At 42.4% G+C, this 22,242-nt stretch overlaps 2 protein-coding genes across 4 annotated transcripts in view; one reads left to right on the top strand and one right to left on the bottom strand.

The window, feature by feature from the left end:
- The window catches only part of LOC144252763 (flavin-containing monooxygenase 5-like), a 59,825-nt gene that overhangs the window by 13,110 nt on the left and 24,473 nt on the right, over positions 1-22,242 (top strand). The window contains exons 6-9 of one of the 3 annotated variants that reach the window (XM_077794878.1): positions 1,665-1,856; positions 5,636-5,708; positions 13,268-13,333; positions 14,076-14,127. In XM_077794878.1, the coding sequence (XP_077651004.1) occupies positions 1,665-1,856; positions 5,636-5,708; positions 13,268-13,304 (302 nt within the window). In that variant the 3' untranslated portion in view covers positions 13,305-13,333; positions 14,076-14,127. Of the gene's footprint in view, positions 1-1,664; positions 1,857-5,635; positions 5,709-8,153; positions 8,500-13,267; positions 13,334-14,075; positions 14,128-22,242 lie in introns of those variants that run through there. The other 2 variants (XM_077794876.1, XM_077794877.1) reach the window with 2 other exon arrangements.
- LOC144252764 (large ribosomal subunit protein uL1) lies at positions 14,080-14,806 on the bottom strand. The gene has a single exon (XM_077794879.1). It carries the CDS (start codon positions 14,760-14,762, stop codon positions 14,109-14,111), a length of 654 nt encoding a protein of 217 aa, XP_077651005.1. The 5' UTR covers positions 14,763-14,806; the 3' UTR covers positions 14,080-14,108.

Raw genomic sequence — 22,242 nt, 5'->3', positions numbered from 1 at the left:
GTATGCTCTGCTAAATAAAAAGTATAGGGGGCTGAGGATTTAGCTCGGTGGCAGAGTGCTTGCCTAGAATGCACGAGGCCCTGAGTTCGGCCCTCAGCCCTGGCAGGGGGAAAACCAAAAAGTTTGGAATGAAGACAGCAAATCCATTCAAGTGAATGACTTGTTAAATTTAAGCAAGCGAGTGGTGTAATAATAAGTCTATAATAATTCTATTTTAGAATGACCAGGCATGTGTCACTGCAACTGACCCAACAATATTCTTTATACCTTTTTTTTTTCTTTTCTAAATCAAGGATCCTAAAATCATGTTTATTTGCCCTTCTTATTGTAAGGCAAATGGTATAGAGGGGAGATGGGGGAGCCCTAAAGACAACTGTGTTGTTCAGGTGAGACAGTTAGTAGACAAAACTATTCTAGGCAGACTTCTTTTTTAAGAGAGGAAGAACACAGGCTTGGTGAGCAGACAGGAGACAATTCTGTGGCTTAGGCAACTGTGTGGATGGAGGCGCGCTAGTGAAAAGCAGTAGGTTAGAGAGAAAGATGAAGCCATGCGGCTGGAATGCAGAATACCGTCTTCCTGAAGGTTCAAATCCAAGCAAATTGACTTCCACAGCTCGGGTGTACTTGGGTGTAGTCGTAAGACACATGACACTCCTGAGGATAGGCCAGGAAGATGTGGGGAGAGGGGTCTCGGAGCCTGCTGACCCAAGGTTCAGGAATCAAGACTTGTTTTTACAGACCCAAGATACTGGAAACCTGACTTATTTATTTTGATACCCTTATTCCATGCCGTCTCTAGGTCCAAAGTATCCCAAGAGAGTATAGAAAACTATTTTTACAGAAATTCTAAAATCCTAGGCTGTAGAACATTGGTCAAGTCACTTATCTTCTCTAGACCTCAGTTTCTTCATCTATACAACCTGGATAATGACACCTACCCTTCATAGAGATTATGTGACTGCCAAATAACTTAATGCATGGAAATGTAATTTGAACTCTAACTTGCTGTACATGTGTAATTTATTCCACAGTTTGGAAAATGAAAGTCTAAGTCTACCTCTTTGGAATTAGAAATGGATCAGGACATTAATAGTCAAGTTTTGTCAGACTGATTGATATGTGGACAGGAACGACTGTCCTGTGGCCTTGTGACACCACGGAGCATTACTATCACATGAACAACCACATATGCACTCCTCCAAAAAACTCTTATCCTTCACTTCTCCAATATCTTCCCCTTCAGTGACTTGCAGGGTCCAGCCCATTCAGCCTTGAGCCCTGAAAAGCTGATATAAAGTAAAACTGGTGTAAAGTGGGACTTTCCAAATTTCATGGGTAAACCGAGGGGACACCGTTGACATATTATTGTCTAACCACCTCCACCAAAGTAAAAATTTACTTACAGGGTTTATTTCTCTCTCCCCTTCTTTGCCTCTCTCGGTCCCTCTCATTTCTCCTTCTCTTAATCTTCATGGCCACTCACAGAGCTCTGAGCCAGCATCCAACAGTAAATGACGATCTGCCCAATCGCATAATCTCTGGTTTGGTGAAGGTGAAGGGAAACGTGAAGGTGAAGGGAAACGTGAAGGAATTCTCAGAGACAGCTGCCATATTTGAGGATGGCTCTAGGGAGGATGACATTGATGCTGTTATCTTTGCCACAGGCTACAGCTTTGCCTTTCCTTTTCTGGAAGATTCTATCAAAGTGGTCAAAAATATGATATCCCTATATAAAAAGGTCTTCCCTCCCAACCTAGAAAAGCCAACTCTTGCAATCAGAGGCTTGATTCAGCCCTTAGGAGCCATTATGCCGATTGCAGAGCTCCAAGGACGCTGGGCCTCTCAAGTATTTAAAGGTAAGTGACAATAAAAATTCACTCCTTAATTACTTGGTGATGTTTGACTATGTTTCTGTGCTTGCTTTTAAATAGCAGTATGTTTGACCAAAATCTTGAGGGTTGCATAATATCTGGCACAAACTTAGTACCAGAAAACTTATTTTTAAGTGAATCTAAGTAGTAATATAACCATGGACATACCTTAGAATCACCTGGGTATTTCCCAGTTTAGGCATGCTTTGATCTCATTCATGGTGATACTTATTCAGTAAATCTGGGAGGGGCAGGCACAAAATTGTTCCCCAGAAGATTCCAGTGTGTACTTCAGATTACAATCCACTCATCTGAATTTTAGGCAACTGGTATGTATTTGTGAAGTAAAAGAATTTCATCTTTCATTACAGAGAATGTCAAATATAGAAATGGTGCGACTTAATTCATACAATAAGTTAACACCTGGTAGGAGATAATCCAGAATATAAAATATTCAACTTTCAAATCCTCACATCCCTACTATTCTGCGTCCCTGCATGTCCCCCCTTAGAGTTTTGACCAGGAGCACCTGAGGGAAAACAACTTTGAGCTTTGGGATAGTAGGTTCAGTAGGAGCCAGCGGGTGAGGAGGGTTCCAAAAGGCTTCATTCAATCCAGCACCATCTCAGAACCTCGTGACAGTTCTCTAAATGGTCAGACTACCACCTAAAGACATTATAGAGTTAACCTGGAATTCACTGAATAAGGAGAGAGAAAATGGTTTAAGGAACGTGAAAACATATCATTTGAAATACAAATGAAGTTACTGGAGAAGTTTAGGCTAAAGAAGTTAAGATCTGGGGGAGATCTAAGAGTTCCCTTCAAATATTTGAAGGGATACATATGGGATAAGAATTAGACTTACTTACTAGAGCAAAGAGTCAAACTAGAACCAAGGAATGAAATCTTGAAGGTTGCATAATATCAGCTTAACATTAAAAAAAAAAAGACAAGACTTTTTTTTTTGGTCCATATAAAGGGAGCATGATTTGAAGGAGGGAGATAAGAAATCTGATACAATATGTGTCTAAACAAGGTAACACTGAAATCTAATAAATTCAAAGAGAACTTCATCACAGAATGTTGTAAATATCTGTATCTGCCCATCAAATTTAATAGTTCATGAACTGACTGCCTCTAACCACCAAGAAATAGACCTCCGCCTCCTCCTCCTCCATACAGTTTCAGCTAATAACTGCAGACTGGTGGCTGTACCCTGTAAGAAGTCATTGGAAATCAGCTTTCAAATGTACTTCTTGAGCATCCTAAAGACCTGTGATTAATTTCAAAGGAAACATTCCCATGCTTCCTTGTTGATTTGTAAGTCATAATTCCCATAAATTAAGAAAACACATTAAAAAAACATAGTAGGCTCTGAGTGTTGAATTTCTGACTTCTGTGTTTCAGAGGCGTATCAGGTGTGCACAGAAAAGGGCCACCAGAATGGCAGAGAACATGACACCTGTTATAGTAGGACCCCGTGCTGGTCAGCCTGATAATGAGAAGACTTAAAGTAGTCATGACAGGTGCTTTTCACATTTTAACTTAGTTGTGTGGCTCCAGAAGGAAGAACTAGTTCCAATGATAAAAGTTGCATAGAAGTATATTTGGGGGTCAGTTCAAAAAATAATGTTCCAACAACCACATCAGTCAGTTATATCATCTCCTTAGCAGGTAGTGAGATCTCTAAGGCCAGAGATCTTTTTTTCTTTTAAAATACATGACAGCGGAATGCATCACAATTCTTATTACACATATAGAACAATATTTCATATCTCTGTATATAAAGTATGTTCACAGCAATTCATGTCTTCATACATGTACTTTGGATAATGATGTCTATCACATTCCACTGTCCTTGCTAATCCCCTGTCCCCTCCCTTCCCCTCCCATCCCTCTGCCCTGTCTAAAGTTTGTCTGTTCCTCCCATGCTCCCTCTCCCTACCCCACTATGAATCAGCCTCATTATATCAGAGAAAACATTTGGCATTTGTGTTTTTGGGATTGGCTAACTTCACTTAGCATTATCTTCTCCAATTGCATCCATTTACCTGCAAATGCCATAATTTTATTCTCTTTTATTTCTGAGTAATATTCCATTGTGTGTATGTGCCACATTTTTTAATCCATTCATTCACTGAAGGTCTTCTAGGTTGGCTCCACAGTTTAGCTATTGTGAATTGTGCTGCTATAAACATCGATGTGGTTATGTCCCTGTAGTATGCTGTTTTTAAGTCCTTTGAGTATAAAATGAGGAGTGGGATAGCTGGTTCAAATGGTGGTTCCATTCCAAGTTTTCCAAGGAATTTCATACTGCTTTATATACTGGCTGCACCAATTTGCAGTCCACCAGCAGTGTGTGAGTGTGCCTTTTCTCCCACATCCTTGCCAACACTTATTGTGCTTGTCTTCATAATAGCTGCAAGGCCAGATACATTTAAGGAAGAATTAGATGACCACTTGATATTGTATTGTAAAGAGAAGGATTGTACTAAGACACATTCCCATTCTGAAATTCTATATTCCAGAATTTTATAGAGTAACATTTTAGAATTGTGGCTCAATTTTGTACATGGCACAGTGCCTACATATCTGGTTGGGCATAAGGCTATATATCTGGGCAAAAGGCTAATTGTTTGAGCTAGAGTTGTTTATATGGACTTAAATGTGATTCTGCCTTTGTCTAGTCATGTCCTTGGTTTTAAATCATAGTACAGAAACTGTTTTATATTAATACTTAAATTTTATTTGTCAAGATTGGGTATATGAGTTCCTTTGGCCTTACCTCCCCCGCACACACAGACACACAAAACTCTTATCAAATAAAAGAGGTTATAAGGTGAAGGTTATTTTCCATAGGATTTTAGCATAAAATGTGATTAGAGTTTATGTTTACTTCCTTTATTCTCTCTTGTATAAAATACCTTTGTTATTAAGATACCTGTGCAGGTGTTCCTCTAGACCCCTCCCTTTTTTGAGTTGGGGTTTTACTATATCACTCAAGCTGATTGAACTTTTAGATCCACGTTATCCTCCAATTTCAGCCTCCCAAGTGCTGGAATTACAGGCATGCATCACTACACCTGACTTGCCTTTTGACCTTGTACCTCACTTTTCATTTGCTTTTAAGGCCATTTGTCATTTCCTTGTGTCCAAATTTAATTTACCAATTCAAAGACTATGTTAGGGAGGAGGCAGGTATTTGTTGGAAGGCAGAGTACAGTAAATATGTTCCAAAGACAAAACAGAATAAACTACATGTACTGATACCGGTGAATATTCCTTAGGACTAGAGGTATTTTGAACTTAATATATTTTTAGATTTTTGGAATATCTGCATATACATAATGACCTATCTTGGAGATGAAACCCAAGTATAAAAAGGAAATTCACTTAGTTTTTATATACACCTTACACAATACAGCCAGAGGGTAATTTTATACAATAAAATTGTGCCTGTGTTTTGATATGACCTATCATGAGGTCATGTGTAGAATTTTCTACTTGGGGCATTTTGTCCATGTTCAAAGAGTGTTGAACATGGACAAAATGTTGGAGCATTTAAGATATCTGTTTTTGTGATGAGGTATGCTCAACTTATATTTTGGTCATGGCAAGATCAAATGATCAAGCAAACTGTTATCTCTTTGAGTATAGAAAATCATCCTATATTTCTTTGAATTCTCCATAGCACAGTAATTGTTAATAGGATCATTGTTTCTATTGAGGTAATTTACACTTAAATTTAAAATTTTTCTCTTTAGGGCTAAAGAAATTGCCCTCACAAAGTGAAATGATGGCAGATATATCTAGGACTCAAGAGGAAATGGCAAAAAGGTAAGAAATTCTCCCAAGAAGATGTATGTAACTTTTTCTACTTATTCTTGATAAGAACAATATTATCCTACATTTAGTTTCATCTTGTTAATTTGAGAATCCTGGTTATATTGTGATAGGAGGGGAATGATAGTGGTGACAACAGAATGGGGAAATAGCACTAGCAGTTTAATGTGGATGGGAAAGGAGAGAAAACTCAAGGAAGTGTATAAAGGCGCTATAAAGGCTATGTTTAGGACTTAAAAGTCAGGAAAAAGCTCCTTGAGAAAACAATCAGGTATGTTATTTGGGGGAGGGTTACTTGAAGTATTAACAGGTCTGCAAAGGAAGGAGGGGTGTGGTGAATCAATGGTGATTTCAAGTTCTAAGTAGACTTACAGACCTGACGTGGCTGCTTTGCTGGCTGTCATCAGGTGCACCGCACACGCAGGTCACAGTATGATCTGGTAAAGCAGTAACATCCCCTGGCTGCTTTGCTTCTGTGGATACAATGATGTGGCAGTCTGGATCTCAGAACTTGAGCTCAAATCCCAGGTTGTTTTTATGTGGAAATCGATTGTTGCAGGCCCCAAATGGTGGTTTCAGCCACTGACTATAAAGCATGGCTCTGGCCTGTCTTGGAGGAGAGAAGGTGACTTTTCATTCCATCTTCTTGTCCTTACCGGTGCTCTCCTATTTTCCTCCCCTTTCATTGTTGCACGTCTATGGCAAAGTTCCTACATCCTCTGCTCTAGGCCTCTCCTCTGCTTCCCCGAGTCCCTGTGTTCCCAACTTCCTCCTTACTCTCCACATCATTCCCCTGAAGGTCATCCATGACCAGGTGCCTTGCTCTCACTCCTGAGCTGGCACTTCTAAGCATCTTCCCTTCCTGAAGGCTTTCTTTCCCTTCTTTTCTGGCACCAAACTCTCTTATTTGGACTTTCCTGCTCTCTTTCTTTTCACTTAAGCTTGTCCAACCACCTTCTGATTGTGAGTAGTCCCCCAGGACATAGTCTGAACTTTCCTGAGGGTTGACAGTTTGCTCACATTCAGCATTTCATGGGCATGGGGTCTATTTAATCCTCTTAACCATCCCACAGGCTATGAAACCTCATGAAAACTCCAATACTTGACCTACTATTATAAGATATGTAAATGCACATGTGCTGACGCCCGAGTTAATATAATCTCCAGGAAGGAGAGCTCTCAGGTTCTTTCCTATTTCATCTCCTCAAAATTCCAGCTCCATTTTGATAAGGTACTACTTGACCACCTATCAGTTCCTCCAGAATTCCACCTCAAGAATTCTACCAAAAATTCATTTTCTAATCCTTGTTTCCTGTCTTGGTTTTTTGATTCCTCAATTAGCTTAAAGACTTTCCTCTTATTTGCTTTGTGTTCCATTTTTCTTTCTTTTCATTATAGAAAATAAAAAGTGAAAGTCTCCTAGTCACACTTCTTCCACATATTTTACTGTCAACTATTTTTTCACTAAGAAGTCTTTTTATCTCTCCAAATCTGCACTTGGTACCATCACTCCATCTGGCTCCACTGGGAGGGCCACTTCTTCTTGTGAGATAAGTCACCCTCCCTGGTCCTTTCAGGATCCAAATTAACATTTTCGCTGGGAAGCCCTGATCTGTGGACAACCCCTACCCATCTCACCACCCTGGCCTCACAAAATAGAGAACCCCATGCTTGAGGATTTGGGGTGAACTCCCTCCTTCTCGTCAGAGTCCTCTGTGTCTGGAGTGCTGTGGTCCATTCTTGTTTTCTGCTGACTTAGGCAACAACCACAGATGTTTATGCCCATTCCTGCTTTATTCCTTCACCTGGCTGTTTTCTCATCTATATCTTTCAAATCTTCAATGACCTATTATAGCCCTCTTTTTTTTAAGAATTTTTTGAAAATATTTATTTATTTTTTTTAGTTTTCGGCAGACACAACATCTTTGTTTGTATGTGGTGCTGAGGATCAAACCCGGGCCACACGCATGCCAGGCGAGTGTGCTACTGCTTGAACCACATCCCCAGCCCTGTAGCCCTTTTTTAACTACCCTTTTTAAAATTTCTATTTAACAGTCAAACCCACAATATTTAGCAAAACCCTTGTATGTTCTGTTATGTATACAACAATCTTATCTCTTCTGGTGTATTATCAGATCTCTAAGAATGGTGACAAATATCTTTTTTCACTATTTACTACAGTTTGTAGCCTAATTTAAAATCAATACAAGCTGAGGCTGTGGCTCAGTGGTACAGCACTTGCCAAGCATGTATGAGGCACTGGGTTCAAATCTCAGCACCACATATAAATAAATGAATAAAGGTTCATCAACAAGTAAAACAAATTTTTTTAAATCAGTACAATGTGCCCAGTATAAAATCAATACAATATGTATGTTGATTGATTGACTAGTTAATCGCCTTTTTGATAGGCCATGGCTTCTGTCTTCTCTGATTTAGGTACATGGAAAGCCAACGCCATACCATTCAGGGAGACTACATTGATAGCATGGAAGAGATTGCTGATTTGGTGGGAGTGAGGCCTAGTCTACTGTCTCTGGCCTTCACTGACTCCAAGCTAGCATTACAGTTACTTTTCGGACCTTGTACTCCAGCCCAGTTTCATCTACAGGGCCCTGGAAAGTGGGATGGGGCTCGAAAAACCATCCTTTCCACAGATTACCATATCAGGAAGCCCATGAAGACAAGGGTGATGGAGAAGAGTTATTCCGCAGCTTCGGCAGTGACTGTGGACAGGTTCATGCTGGCCGTCATTCTCTTTGTGGTGATCATGGCTTATTTTTAGATGTCCCATTGTCAGTGCCCTGGCTTCCGCTGGGAAGCTCCAGGTAGAGATGGCTTCCAGACCTAACAAAACTGAGCACTCTCACTCCCCTGTTGCTCAGAAACCTACCTTTATTTCTCTTTCAGAAGCATTGATCCTCTTTTCACCTTTTCCTACAATGAAATCCTGACTTCTCATTTGTGTTGGTTCATGCTCCTTCCTCTTGTAATCTGTCACTCTTTCCTTCCAATAATTCCTGGACTGTGAGCTCAGGCACTCTTTAGTCATCTTTATATGATGTCCTTAGCAGACATGTGGCCTTGTTGATCATCAAATATTATGGTGGGGATCCTAAATCAGCATCTAAAAAAATGGCTGACTTCAGGCTGAGGTTGTGGCTCAGTGGAACAGCGCTCACCTGGCACATGTGAGGCACTGGGTGCAATCCTCAGCACCAAATAAAAATAAATAAATAAAGGTCTCCGGTCCACCTACAACTAAAAAAAAAGTTTAAAAAATGACTGACTTCATGTAATTCTTCTGATAGGATTTGATTTTCTATTTAACAAGCTCAATTTTTGTTTTTAATGTTAAAACTATACATTTTCTGAGAGAGAAGAGAAATAGTCGTTTGTCTGTGATAGACATACAGATACATAAGACATCTTTTTTTACTCACTATCCTAATAACTGGTCATTTTTGCTCCTTACCCTAAGCAACATGTCTTTATTTTCTTAATAAAGAAGTTACTTTCAATTTTCTAAGCTCATAGGTTGTTTTAATAATTTAACATCTACCCATGGGTTCTACTTGGTTGAGAAAACTGGGATTTTTTTAAAGAAGCTGTCCTATCTATTTTGATCTCTTAGTTCCTAGATTGGATCTAATCAGATTTTTAGTTTAGGAAAAAAGTAGCTGCCAACTATGGTAGTGAAGTCTACAAGTGTAATGTGTTTTGTCTCCTCTTACTCTTTCTCCCATTTCTTCAAGTAGAATCTAGTAGTAAGAATTCAAAGAGGTTTTGTCTAAAATGTAGGAATATTCTAATACCACTTTTTCTTATGTAGTTCTGAAAAACAGAGCAAAGAAATAGAAAGCAGGAACTTGGGTTTACATCCCAGAGCTGCTGGCGATTCTGTCTTCTCATCTGCTGAAGTTTTGCTATTCTTGTTTCATGAGAAACTGTCACTGTCTAGCACCCTGAACTCCAGTGGGGAAAGGTACTGGAGTAACAGTCAAGGGTATAGTCACAAATAGCTGCTGTGCAATGGTTTTAAGTTTGGATTGCTGCCAATTTGTTAACTACAGGATAAATTTGAACAAGTAAAAGCACATCCAACTAATATAAATACACATAAGAGAATTAGAAATTTGAGAGTTAAAACTCCTTGATCACATAGCTATTTGGACAGCTGCCTATCATTTCACCTAATTTACTTTTCCGGAACTAGAGAACTGAAAGTTGGTATTATGTCTTTTCCTTCTCTAATCCTTAGGATTTAGGGCATTTGTTATCTATTAAAGTAGATCTAGTACTTTTAAAATCTTTTCTTAGTTATTGATATACCTTTATTTTATTTATTTATACACAGTGCTGAGAATCAAACCCAGTGCCTCACACATGCCAGGCAAGTGCATTACCACTGAGCCCCAGCCCCAGCCCCAGATCTAGAATTTTTTAATCTACAGATTATTCTTGTTCAAAAGTAAATTGAAGCTGGGCATAGTGGTACATGCCTATAATCCAGTGGCTAGGGAGGCTGAGACAGGAGGATCACGAGTTCAAAACCAGCCCAGCAACAGTAAGACACTAAGCAACTCAGTGAGAGCCTGTCTCTAAATAAAATACAAAATAGGGCTGGGGGTGGCTCAGTGGTTGAGTGACCCTGAGTTCAATCCCCTGTACCCAACCCCCCCCCAAAAAAAACAAGTAAATTGAAGGCTGTGGTTGTGGCTCAGTGGTGGAATGCTGTCTTAGGTGAATGAGGCCCTGGGTTCCATTCTCAACAGCACATTAAATTAAATAAATAAAATAAAGTTATTTTTTAAAAGGTAAATTGAAGGTCTCTTGCTTCTTAAGTTTTCTCCTTTTATAATATAAACTTGCCTCTTTTAGGATGTAAATGTATTGAATTAATAATCCCCTAATTATCACTAATAACACCCCAGTTTCCTCTTTAAAGTGTGTATTTTTAAATTGATTTGATTCTCTCATTCTACATATAATATGTAAGGTAACCAAAAAAAAATCATCGCTTGAATTCTAAACCAAGCTGAATGCAAGATGTGAATAGGATATTGCACTCAAAACAACTCAAGATGCAAATCTTTAGTATTGATGAATATTTGCTAATATTCTATTTATATATTCTACTTATATATTTTGCTCTTTGTATTAAGATCATGTATATGTGTATATATATTTATATAAAAATTCTCCAATTATATTAAATCTGGTTACCAAATAAAAATGCATTCTTGTAATTCCAGAGAGTAAGGAAGTGCTCTCTGAATAAGCATGTGTCAAGGGGACACAGGAGCCATCAAATAGTGGACAAATTTGAGCAATAAAATAAATAACCTACTATTAGAACAAAAGACATAAAAAATCACAAGTCCATAGTGATATAAACAAATGATTGAATAAATTAATAAATGAGATGGAACAGAACTCTCCTCTACAAAAGAATTCCAAATAATTCATACAGACACTCTATTCTCAAGGAGACAGAGCACGACTGTCTAAGTGGGTGGTATAGATCGACTTCCTTTCAAAATTTACAGCATGGAAAGGGGGGAGAGTGACTGCAGTGGAAAAATTCAACAGGTACCACTTCAGCCAGGTGACCAAGGTCAACATCGACAGCCATAAGTCCTACTGACCATAGGTACCCTTGTGATAGGACGGAAAGGTCCCTTACCTCTGTGGCACTCACCCCTAAACCATAGCCCAGCTTAACCATGAGAAAAGTACCAACAATCTCAAGTTGAGAAAATTCTACATACTTCCTGACCACCTCAAAACTGTCAAGCTCATCAAAAACAAGACAGTTTTGAGCACAGTATAGAGGAGCCTAAGGAGGCCTGTCATGTAAATGGAATGGAGTGTTCTGGAATGAAGAGAGGGTAGTAAGTAAAACTTGGGGAGTAAGTAAAGTAGCATTATGGTCCATAATAACAAGTCAATGTTGGTTTCTGATTGTGACAAATGGACATAATAATTTGTCAACAGTAAGGAAAACCAGGTGAGTGTATTCAAGAACTCTAATATTTTTGCAAACTTTCTTAAATCAAAACTATTTCTGGGGCGCTGGGGTTGTAGCTCAGTAGTAGAGTGCTCACCTAGCATGTGCAAGGCTCTGAGTTCAATCCTGAGCACCACATAAAAATAAATAAAAACATTGTGTCCATCTACAACTAAAAAAAAATAGTTTTAAAAAATATTTATTTTTTAGTTGTAGTTGGACACAATACCTTTATTCAATTTATTTATTTTTATGTAGTGATGAGGATCAAACCCAGGGCCTCAAGCATGCCAGGCAAGTGCTCTACCACTGAGTTACAACCCTTGCCCCAAATCAAAAACTATTTTGGCAACTGAAAAGCATGGTGCCAAAAACAAAAATAAATTGACTTGTGCCCATTTACTGGTTGTGCAAACAGGCATGGTCATGAATACAAATGGGTAACTGAGAATGAAACATGGGGTGGATTGTTGTCCTTTATGAAAGGGGCTCCATACACCTTTCTTTTTTTTTCAGCATGGCTCTCAGTTTGTAAACCCATTTAGCTAATTGGGCACACCCTAGGTGGCCTTTCCGATTTCTTTCCCACACCTCACCTGTCCATGTGTCACTGACACCTTTCCTGCTGAACAATGAGGCCCGTCCACTCACCTCCAGGTTTGGACACTGACATTTATGGGGATGGAGGATGGAAGACTCTAACTAGCAGTCATCTAAACCCTTCTAAACAAGTAATTTGTCAACTACTATGTCCTCTCATTCTGCTTCCCCAAATTAGGAGAGGGTTTTACAAATGGGTGGATGGAAAGAAGAACAAATGGGAAAAAATAAATGAGTAAATAAAGAAATGTGCATATAAACATGGAGCATGAATGAGCACTTCTCTCAAGCTATCCATCTGCTTATGGTATCGAAGACCAGCATCTGGGCCCTTGTATGGAAGTATTATCTTAGATGACTTGTTAAAGAACTCCTGCTGAAAAACCTAGCCAAAGAAATTGTACTTAGGGAAGAGAACATAAGGAACAGGGACATATGTACTCCTCTGGATGTTATGATGCCATATCCAAGTGAATGTTAAAACCAATGGCCCTTCAGGATCTTCACAGAACTGTCACCCTAAACTGTGTCTTAATGCTAGACTTCAGCTTTAATCAAGATTTGTTGTGTGACAAAGTTAGTTCTGCACGTGCTGTAAAATTATGGTTGAGAAAATTGTCCACTTTGTTATTCAAAGACAGCTATGAACATTTTTGTTATGTAACTTTTATCCTCTTTCCTGTTTTATCTTGGCTGGTAAGAAGCTCAGTGTCAAACAAGATGATCAATCATAGTGAATAGATTGGCCTACAGCAATACACAACTTTCAGTCCCAATAAACAAATATATTTACTCTTACTTAGGCCTATACCTTTAACTACATCATGTAAAACCTTAGTTTTGCCTGTCTCAGATAAGAAAAATAAATGAATAAAAATATAGTGTTTATGTAATGCCAGCATGTTTATTTCTTTTCTTTTATTTTTTAATGTTTATTTTTTAGTTTTCGGCGGACACAACATCTTTGTATGTGGTGTTGAGGATCGAACCCGGGCCGCACGCATGCCAGGTGAGCGCGCTACCACTTGAGCCACATCACCAGCCCCCAGCATGTTTATTTCTAATGCAGACTAAGATGAATGAAAAACAAAACAAGACTTATCTTCAAAGCACTTGTGTAGGCTCTGGGAATCAAATTCATTTGACTGATTGGTCTTGCACACCCAGCCATGAACACGTGCATCCACCATGGTGCCCATACTATCCAGTGAGGCACACTCACTGTGAGCCCACTCACCCGCACTGCACCCTCATCCTCACTCAACATTCTCTGGCTCAGACCTTAATCCAAGACCCAGCATGTAGGTAGATGAGCAGATGATTTACCTACATGCAGTCAAGATCTAACTGGTTCTGTTTAGTTTCAATCCTGACTCTCTCTCTCTACCTGTGATTATTGCCATCTTCAGTGAGTATGGAAAGTATCACAAGGAAGACCCTGGCTTTCCCCTGCTTCTCCTGCTGTACCGCATCCACATTTTAAAACCATCTTGAGCCTGGTGTGGTAGTGCATGCCAGTAATCCCAGCAGCTTGGGAGGCTAAGGCAGGAGGATGGCGGATTCAAAGCCAGCCTCAGCAAAAGCAAGACACTAAGTAATTCAGTGAGACCCTGTCTCTAAATAAAATTCAAAATAGGGCTGGGGATGTGGCTCAGTGGTCGAGTGCCCCTGATTTCAATTACCAGTACCCGCCAAAAACATGTAGATGTGGGAAGAAAGACCTGATGATAACTTTTTTTTTTTTTTTAAAGGGATGGTAGCACTAGGATTTATTAGGATGTGCCTTAATACAGGCGCTGGGGCTTGCCCATGGTGCACTTGATGTATAAAGCCCGGACATTCTGCCAATTCTTCTTGAGCAATGACACCAGGAAGTTGACAGCCAGGTGGATGTTATACACAAGCTCATCATCTGTCATCTTCACATGACCAACAGCAACAGCCAGATATAGCACCTTCTTCATCTGAAACTTGATTGTGGATTTCACCTCATCAACTTTGGCCACCATGTTTTCATTGTGTGTCAGCAGGGAAGGGAATTTGCCAGCCTTATATAAGCCTGGACCCAGGATTCGTGGAATCTGCTTTATCAAGGACTCTGAGGCCAAAAAGGCATCATACTTCTTGGCTAGCTTCTTGACCAACTTCTTATTCTTGTTGAGCTTCTTCAATGCCTCGATGTCCATGTGGGGGATATCCACAGCCTTGGCCTCGTCACAGTGTTGCTGGTCCCCCAGGACGCACACAGAGAACTTAGGGCGGGGAGTGGACTTAAGCCTGACGGTGCCCGAGAAGCGCTTGTCCTTCTGGGGATCATAGTTCTTCAAGCTGATCTGCAGCTCCACCGTTTCCAGAAACTTGCGGCGCTTGCGCTGGTTCCCGTGCAGGACTTCCCGCACCGCCTCGTACAGGGTGTCGCGAGAGACTTTGCTGCTCATGGTTCCTCGCGCCGCAGTACCAGAAAGAGCACCTGATGATAACTTGAAAGGCAAATAACAGAGACAGGTGGCTGAGAGAGCCTGGTGTGGAGCATCCTGGATTTAAGGGGAAGAATGAAGCCGGCGTGTCTCGCCCTAAGGCAAGGACTTCAATAAGTCTCATCCTGGCTTCCTGCCTCTCTGGCTCTCCCAGGACAGCTCCAGACCCCTGAGTATTTGCCTAGAGCAGGCTTTCTCCAGCATTTGCTGGATCTTCCTTTCTTTTAGGTGCTGTCCTGTGCAGTGTAGGATATTGGTCAGGATCTCTGGCCAAAGCCCACTAGATGCCAACCACGCCTGCCCCAGCTGTGACAGCCAAAGATGTCTGTAGACCTTGAGAAATCCACCAGGTTGAGAACCACCAGTCCAGGGCATGGGGGAACACCACAGAGCATGGGAGTCCATAAGCAGAGGCTGTCAAGGGTCCATGGAGGTTGCTAGATCACTATTGCAGGGCACATGGTTTGGCCCAGAGAAGCATACCGACTGTAAGGGGATTTCAAGGAGCCAGGTCAGTGACCGATTCCCAGCCCTTCAGCCTGAGTGCCATCTTCCCAGAATAACTTTCCAGCCCCCCACCCTGAGAAATGGGTTGGAAATCAATGGAGTGGACCTTTTCCATTTTCTGGGTGTTTTGTTGTTTGGGCCCTCATGATTTGGCACTGGTTGACAAACAGGCCCAGCTGGGGTGAAATTTACTCTTTTCCTCAGCTGAAGGGGGCTAGCTTTGTGATGAGTGTTAGAAATAAACAAGATGGCCCCAGGAGTGATCTTCACCCTGCCGCCAAGCACTTGACACATGTACTTCCTTGGCTCACTTGTCTGCTGGCTGCAGATGAATGATATCTATGAGAACAGATGTCTTGGGGGCTATCAGGAACACACCTCTTGGATGTCTCCAAAGGAGAGTTATTGACAAGCTCTGTAATCTAATTTCTCATGAGTTCCGAATACCAGCTCTTCCCAGACCCCACTGACCTTTGTAAGTGAAGCAGGAAATTCATGTCCCCAGGAAGTAAAACAAGAACTATTTGCCCCTGGCCCCACTCCATGAGGTCATGCCTTGGGTCCTCTGGAGTTGAGGCCAACCTGACTCCTTATGGACAGCCGTGACTGACCAACAGTCAGAGGGTTCCTGCTGGGGAATGGCTGGTCACCAGGGCTCATCTGTTGAACCAAGCCCTTAGGCAACCCTGGAATCCCCTCACACAGGCAGAATCTACACTTCCAGGCCTGGTCCTCACCTCTTCTACTCCCAGAGAGACACCTCAAGATATTTGTATGAAATACAAATTTGAAAAGTCACACCTGAGAAGTAAACCTTCCTGCTTCCAAGGGAACCCTGAGGAGGCCTCCCTGTCACCTCATCCCCCATGTATAGCCTTCAGCCCAGAAGCAGCCACCACCATTCCTGAGGGTTGGTTAGACACAATCCTGCAACCTTAGGCCTCACAGAGTATCTGAACCACAGTCTGCATTTGAACAAGATCCCCAGTGACTGGGTGCCCAGTGAGACCTGAGGGTATGTCCCTAGAAGCCCAGAATAGTGTCCCCAAGACACTGGACCATGAAGAATATGCCTTCTGGATTTACCACCCTCACCTCCTGTAACCTGACAAGTCTGTCTGTCCTGGTCATAAATGGTCACTGGAGAAGATATCTCTACCGCCGTGTCAGCTTGTACCAACAGCCTCATAGTCCCACCGGCCAGGTAGGCCTCCCTGTGGCCCACCCTCCATCTCTCCTACAAATAATTTCTGCTAAATTATGCTTGCTTCATCCTCAGTGCCTCACTACTTCAAAAACACTTCATCTGCTTAATGACAGTGAGTTCACTGGCTGTTTTATGGCTCATTTCTGGTCATATTCAGAGAGGAGCCCTGAGCCGCTTTGCTGTAGGATGGCAGGAGGCTGGTCCTAGGCACACAACCAGGCACAGAGCTGTCAGAGAATCAAAGTCGATTTGTAGAAAAGGTGAGGGACAGGATGCCAGGACCTTGCATCTCCACATCTGGTCCTATACCTGCTTTCAGAGAAGACACTTTGGAATCTAGAACAGTGGTTCAAGTGCATTTGAGATTACAATATGAAGATTCTGTGTCATATGGAGGAGCCAACAGCTCAAGGAGAAATGGAGGGTGGACGGAAAGTAAGCTGGCAGGAGAAAGCTCTGGAATCTTTTCCTGGACATGCCCCCTTTTCCCCTCCCTCCAGGGAGTGAGCAGACACAGGATGCTCCAGGGTTCTCCAGTTTGTTGCAGGCAAATCCCTCTGAGGACATGTGGCTAAGTTCTCCTGTGGGCTCTGGGCTCCATGCCTGGGAGTTTTCTCTAGACCTTACCAATTCTGAGCAGGGCTTAATAATTCCCATCGGCAAAATGGGAAGAAATAACTCTGCTCTTTATAATAACATGAATATCTTTGGGGAAACCCTACCTAAAAGAGCTGACAAGATCAGTGAGGGGAAACATGAATGGGTTCCTCCCACAGCCCAGGTGGGCTGCTTAAGGTTCCATCTCAAGCAGAGTCTTCACCTTCACAAAGTCACATTCTCCAGAGTTCCTCCCTCCTGCATCTACCTGTGGGGGCCTTGCTATAGTTTTAGGGACCAGCTCATCTTCAGACTCATCCAGATAACTCTCCCAGGCTCTTCCATAAGAATGACACTTTGCCTTCCTGGGAACTTCATTCGTGACTCTGGTGTAGCCCTTTCCAGGGTTCTGGCCTCTGTTTGCATTCTTTGTCCCAGTTATTATTACTCCTGAGCTCATTCCTTACAAGTGTGATGCCTCAGCAGGTGACTTAATCTCTCTGAGACTTGAGTTATTTGACCAGAAAATGGGTTTAACAGTAATAATGCCTGTCCCTTAGATGTGGTAGAGAAATAAATGAGATGATGTCTGCCAAGTACTTTGTGTACTGGCATAAACGTGAGCTCAGCCAATCACGAGGACCATCCCGCCATGTTGCTACTAATGTTAGTGACTGTAATGGTGATAAACCATGATGGCCACCAGTCTGAGCTCCAGGAGGGACAGAAACATTTTTAAATCACTTTGACCCTTGCAGTGTCTAATGAGATGCCTTTCTTATAGTAAGTGACAACATCATACTATGAAGATTAAATGAGATAATAAGGTAAATGAAAGCAGCTAGCACAATGCTCCCCCCACTGTGCTATTTAGCTCTCACCAAGGAGCTATGAAATTTACTCTTTTTTCTCAAAAAAATCATCCGTCAATCTATCTGCCTTCCTCTCTGCCTGCCTGCCTATCTCCATTGAACTGTAGTTCAACAACCTAAATCAAGGATACTAGTTTAAAAATGCTTAAAGTTTAGGGGTTGGGGAATCCCAGGAACTAATGTGATTTCTAAAGAGGCATTAACTTTATAAACAGTGGGTTGATTGATTGAGTCAATCCCAGCTGTATAGCTATAGTTTTCTGATTTGAATCAAATCCTCCATAGCTAGGAGTTCATGTCACCTACAGAAACACTAAATGTAGCTGAGCATGGTGGCACATGCCCATTAATCCCAGTGGCTTGGGAGGCTGAGGCAGGAGGATCACCAGTTTAAAGCCAGCCTCAGCAAAAGCAAAGCGCTAAGCAACTCAGAGACCGTTTCTAAATAAAATTCAAAATAGGGCTGGGGATGTGGCTCAGCGGTTCCCTCCCCCTCGCAAAAAAAAAAAAAAGAAAAAAGAAAAGAAACACTAAAGGTAGATTGATGAAGAGGCAGACATACTATAGGAATGTTTGGAGGATATGGTGGTGACATGAAAGAGCTTTGGGAGATTTGCTGTGGGGACAGAGCAACCCCAGGAGAGCCCAACCTGACACCAGGGAAGGGCTTGAAGGCATCAGGTTGTTTCAGGGGCCTTAGGAGCTTGGACCTGGGGGAGAAGCTGAATGTTTGAATCTCTTTCCCAATCGTGCCTCTCCAGCTGGAGATCCACAGTGCTTGGAGGTGGAAAGAAGCACTGGTTTGTGTTCTCCACTTTGGAGAAAGCTAAGTTTAAACCAAAGAGCAGATGCGTACCTAAGGCAGCGCACACACAGGCCCACTCACCCCCGGGCTCCAGAATCCGCCCCTGCTGCTCTCTCCTTGCAGACAAATATTCTGAGTGGTGGTGCTTGTGCCAATAAAAATAAACAATTCCATGACGGAGTCAGAGGAAAGCATGACTGGCAGGCAGGGGAGCAACAGAGAAAAGACAGCTGGGACTCTCCCCCTCTCCTGTCCCTTCTCCTCCCCAGAGGCCTGTCTGCCATCTTTTGCCACTGCGAACAACTAGTGCTGAGGTGTGCTGCTGTCAACACCTTCTGCTATCCACAGTGCTTCTTGGAGTCTAGACCTCCTAGGTTCTGGAGCTGCATGGTTGGCTAAGACCCTGGACAGGTCTCTGGGTCTCAGTTCCTACCTGTGCAATGGGCAATGGGGAAGGCCCAGGGGAAGGAAGCGATGGCTCTGGGGTAGACACCAAGTAGGCATTCAGTTGACTGCTGTTAGGCTGCTCTCATTGGGATAACAGCCACGACGTGGACTTGCCCTACGTTAACTGTGGCATGGGTTGGTTGGATGCTCACTGAGCCCATCTCAACTTCCTAGTATGAAGCTAAACTGCTTTTCTCAGCACCCTTGCTTCTAAGTGCACTCTATGGTTGTTGTCGCCACTGGGACGGGAGCAGCAATGATGTGAGTCCTTCCAGGTGAAGCACCTAAGAGTGGGTGTCTGTTCTCCATCCTTCCTATCACAAGAAAAATCCCACTGCTCCCCTGTGTAACTGCTAGACCTCTGTGCTCCCCAGCCCACATTGGGTTGTGATGAGGGTCAGACCTGAATTTTTCTTGACACCAGGATTTCAAAGTTACCTATCAATAGCAACTGGGGTTACTTAGCTGGCTGGTATAGGCACAACCCTCCCTTCTTGGAAGAATAAATACAGAGTCCTCAGTTACTACTCTTTATCCTTTTAGTGCAAAGAGTACTGAGATCTAAGTTGAGAGACTTAGCTCCTAGTTCAGGCTCTAGAACTTACCAGCTGTTAATTTTGAGGGAGTCTTATTTGGACCCTCAGTTCCTAATTTATAGGATAAGAGTGTTGAACTGGCCATGCATGAAGATGAGCCAGGGGGCTGGCTCCGTTCCACTGACTAATCCACATGGCAATGAAATGTAGGTGAGTGGTGTCTCTCAGGTTTGAAGAGTGCTGACCTTTTTGCTAGAGGGTCCTCAATAGGTCTTTGTGTGTGAAGAAGGCAAAAATGGCAGAAGTAAGGTAAACCCCCAAATTCCCAATGGTTGTTCAGTCAATATTTGCTGAGCAATTGCACATTGATGACTATAGCAACAAATGAAATGAATGAGGAATTTCTGATGATTTGTCTCTCCACTTCTATCCCACCCTTCTCTCAGGCCACCATGTTGTCTGACTCCTGGCTGCATCATTCATATCCCCGTCCTGCCTTACTGTCCTCCCCTGCAGTTGGGCAGTGCACAGCTGGTGCAGCAGTGGGAGGTGGCCTCAGCTCATCTGTGTCCTCAAAGAACATACTTTACATTCTCACACCTCTTTGTCTTTGTCTGTGTGGCTGCCATTGCCTAGAGCAACTTCCTTCTCTTCTCTACCTGCAGGACTCCAGTGTGCTTTTATGCCAGCTTGAAACATCTCTTTCCCTGGGAACCCTTCCCTAATCATCACTCTTTGCAGAAGATATAATTGTTCATTCCCCCTAGATAGCATCAGTCCCTTCCCTGTTTGGTGACTTATTTACATGCTTCTCTCCACCACTGGATTGTAAGTTCATCAAACACCATGATCTTGTCTTTGTTACTTTAAATTCCCAGCACCCTGTTATGGTTTAGATGTGGTGTCCCCCCAAGACTTACGTGTAAGACAGTACAGGAAGGTTCAAAGGAGAAATGACTGGGTTATCAGAGTCTTAACCCAATCAGTGATTTAATCCCCTAATAGGGATTCATGGAGCAGTAACTGAAGTGATAAGGTGTGGCTGGAGGAGGTGGGAATCGGGGTGTGGCTTTGGGGTATATATTTGTATCTGGTGAATGGAGTCTCCTCTCTGCTTCCTGATCACCATGTGAGCTGCTTCCCTCTGCCACACTCTTCTGCCATGATGTTCTGCCTCACCCTGAGCCACGAGGAATGGAGCCAGCCTTCTATGGACAGAGATCTCTGAAACCATGAGCCCTCAAATAAACTTTTCCTTCTCTATAATTGTTCTAGTTGGGTCCTTTTAGTCACAGCAGCAAAATAGCTGACTAAAACACACCCAACAGTGCCAGGCTCATGGAAAATTTTCAGTGAATACTACTGAATTGAACAAACCATGTTTTTTTTTTTCTTGCTGCCCTGGGTCAAATACAGAGATACCAGAATGTGTTTTTGAAAAAAAACCCCAAAACCTCAAAATGTGAAGATCTTAAACTACTCAGAACCACTCCCCACACACATCCCCACACACAACTATCATTGATTATTAAGTTATGAAAAGGTGGCTGCTGATACTTGAACTTTGAGATGACAGCAGGACTGTGCTGTTTTTCTTAAGCAAATAAAGGAATGTGACAAGTTTTGTGTTCCCAGCCCCCTAAAAGAGGCCTCATGGTGAAATTAAGCCAGGTGATAAAAATTCCTGGGGCATAAAGTCATGAGCACCCATTCAAGAGGGCCACATTGGTATGAGGTCTTTATAGACCTCATTAATATTAATACTTAACAGTCTCTCAATGATGCCACCTCTCTCCAGGTTGTCATGGTTCCTCTGAATTAGTTTCATGGAATTGCTCATCCCCAGACAATGAATGTGAGGGCCAGTCATAGAACATGGACTGTGTGAGTGGACAGGAAAGGACAGTTGATTTGAGTATCCATCAGGTCAGGTGTTGATGATGAGGCCAATGGCAGGATGAGCAGACTCCTGGGAGGAAGAAAGGTGAGAATAAGTAGGATGGTGAGAATAAGTAGGATGTTCCCAGGACATTGTAAGGAATGTTTGACACTAAGGGTATGCAAATGTTTTGAGCAACAGGATTGTGTCTAAACATTCTGTCTCAAGGTCCCCTCTGTGTGGAGCAATCTTAGGTCATGACATTCGTTACTCACAGGTGGTCATTGCCAATATTCCCTCAGCACTTGTCCACCTGACCCAGTTTTTGATGGTAACTTTTCAGGAAAGCCTTCCATTCAAGTACCACATCACCTGGTCATTTGTCCAGCCGGCCTGCTGCCCTGCTGGGTGTATGCTGAGCAGGGCGGGGAACATCCTGGATTGCAGAGACTGAATCCAGAGCTCAGCACTGCAGCCTGTGTCCACACTTGCTCTTCATGTCCTGGTTCTCTACTGAAAGGGGTTGTGGGAACATAAAGACAGCCAGGCTATTGACACTGACCTGCTGAAGGCAACAGAAGACCCACAGGC

Source organism: Urocitellus parryii, unplaced genomic scaffold (assembly GCF_045843805.1).
Source record: "Urocitellus parryii isolate mUroPar1 unplaced genomic scaffold, mUroPar1.hap1 Scaffold_59, whole genome shotgun sequence".
NCBI lineage: Eukaryota > Metazoa > Chordata > Mammalia > Rodentia > Sciuridae > Urocitellus > Urocitellus parryii.
The sequence above is the reverse complement of the archived record's forward strand: the minus strand, read 5'-3'. Positions and strand labels throughout refer to the sequence as shown.

Bases quoted from the DNA above. Each gene is read 5' to 3' on its own strand.
- LOC144252764 (XM_077794879.1), bottom strand. From the start codon at position 14,762: ATGAGCAGCAAAGTCTCTCGCGACACCCTGTACGAGGCGGTGCGGGAA.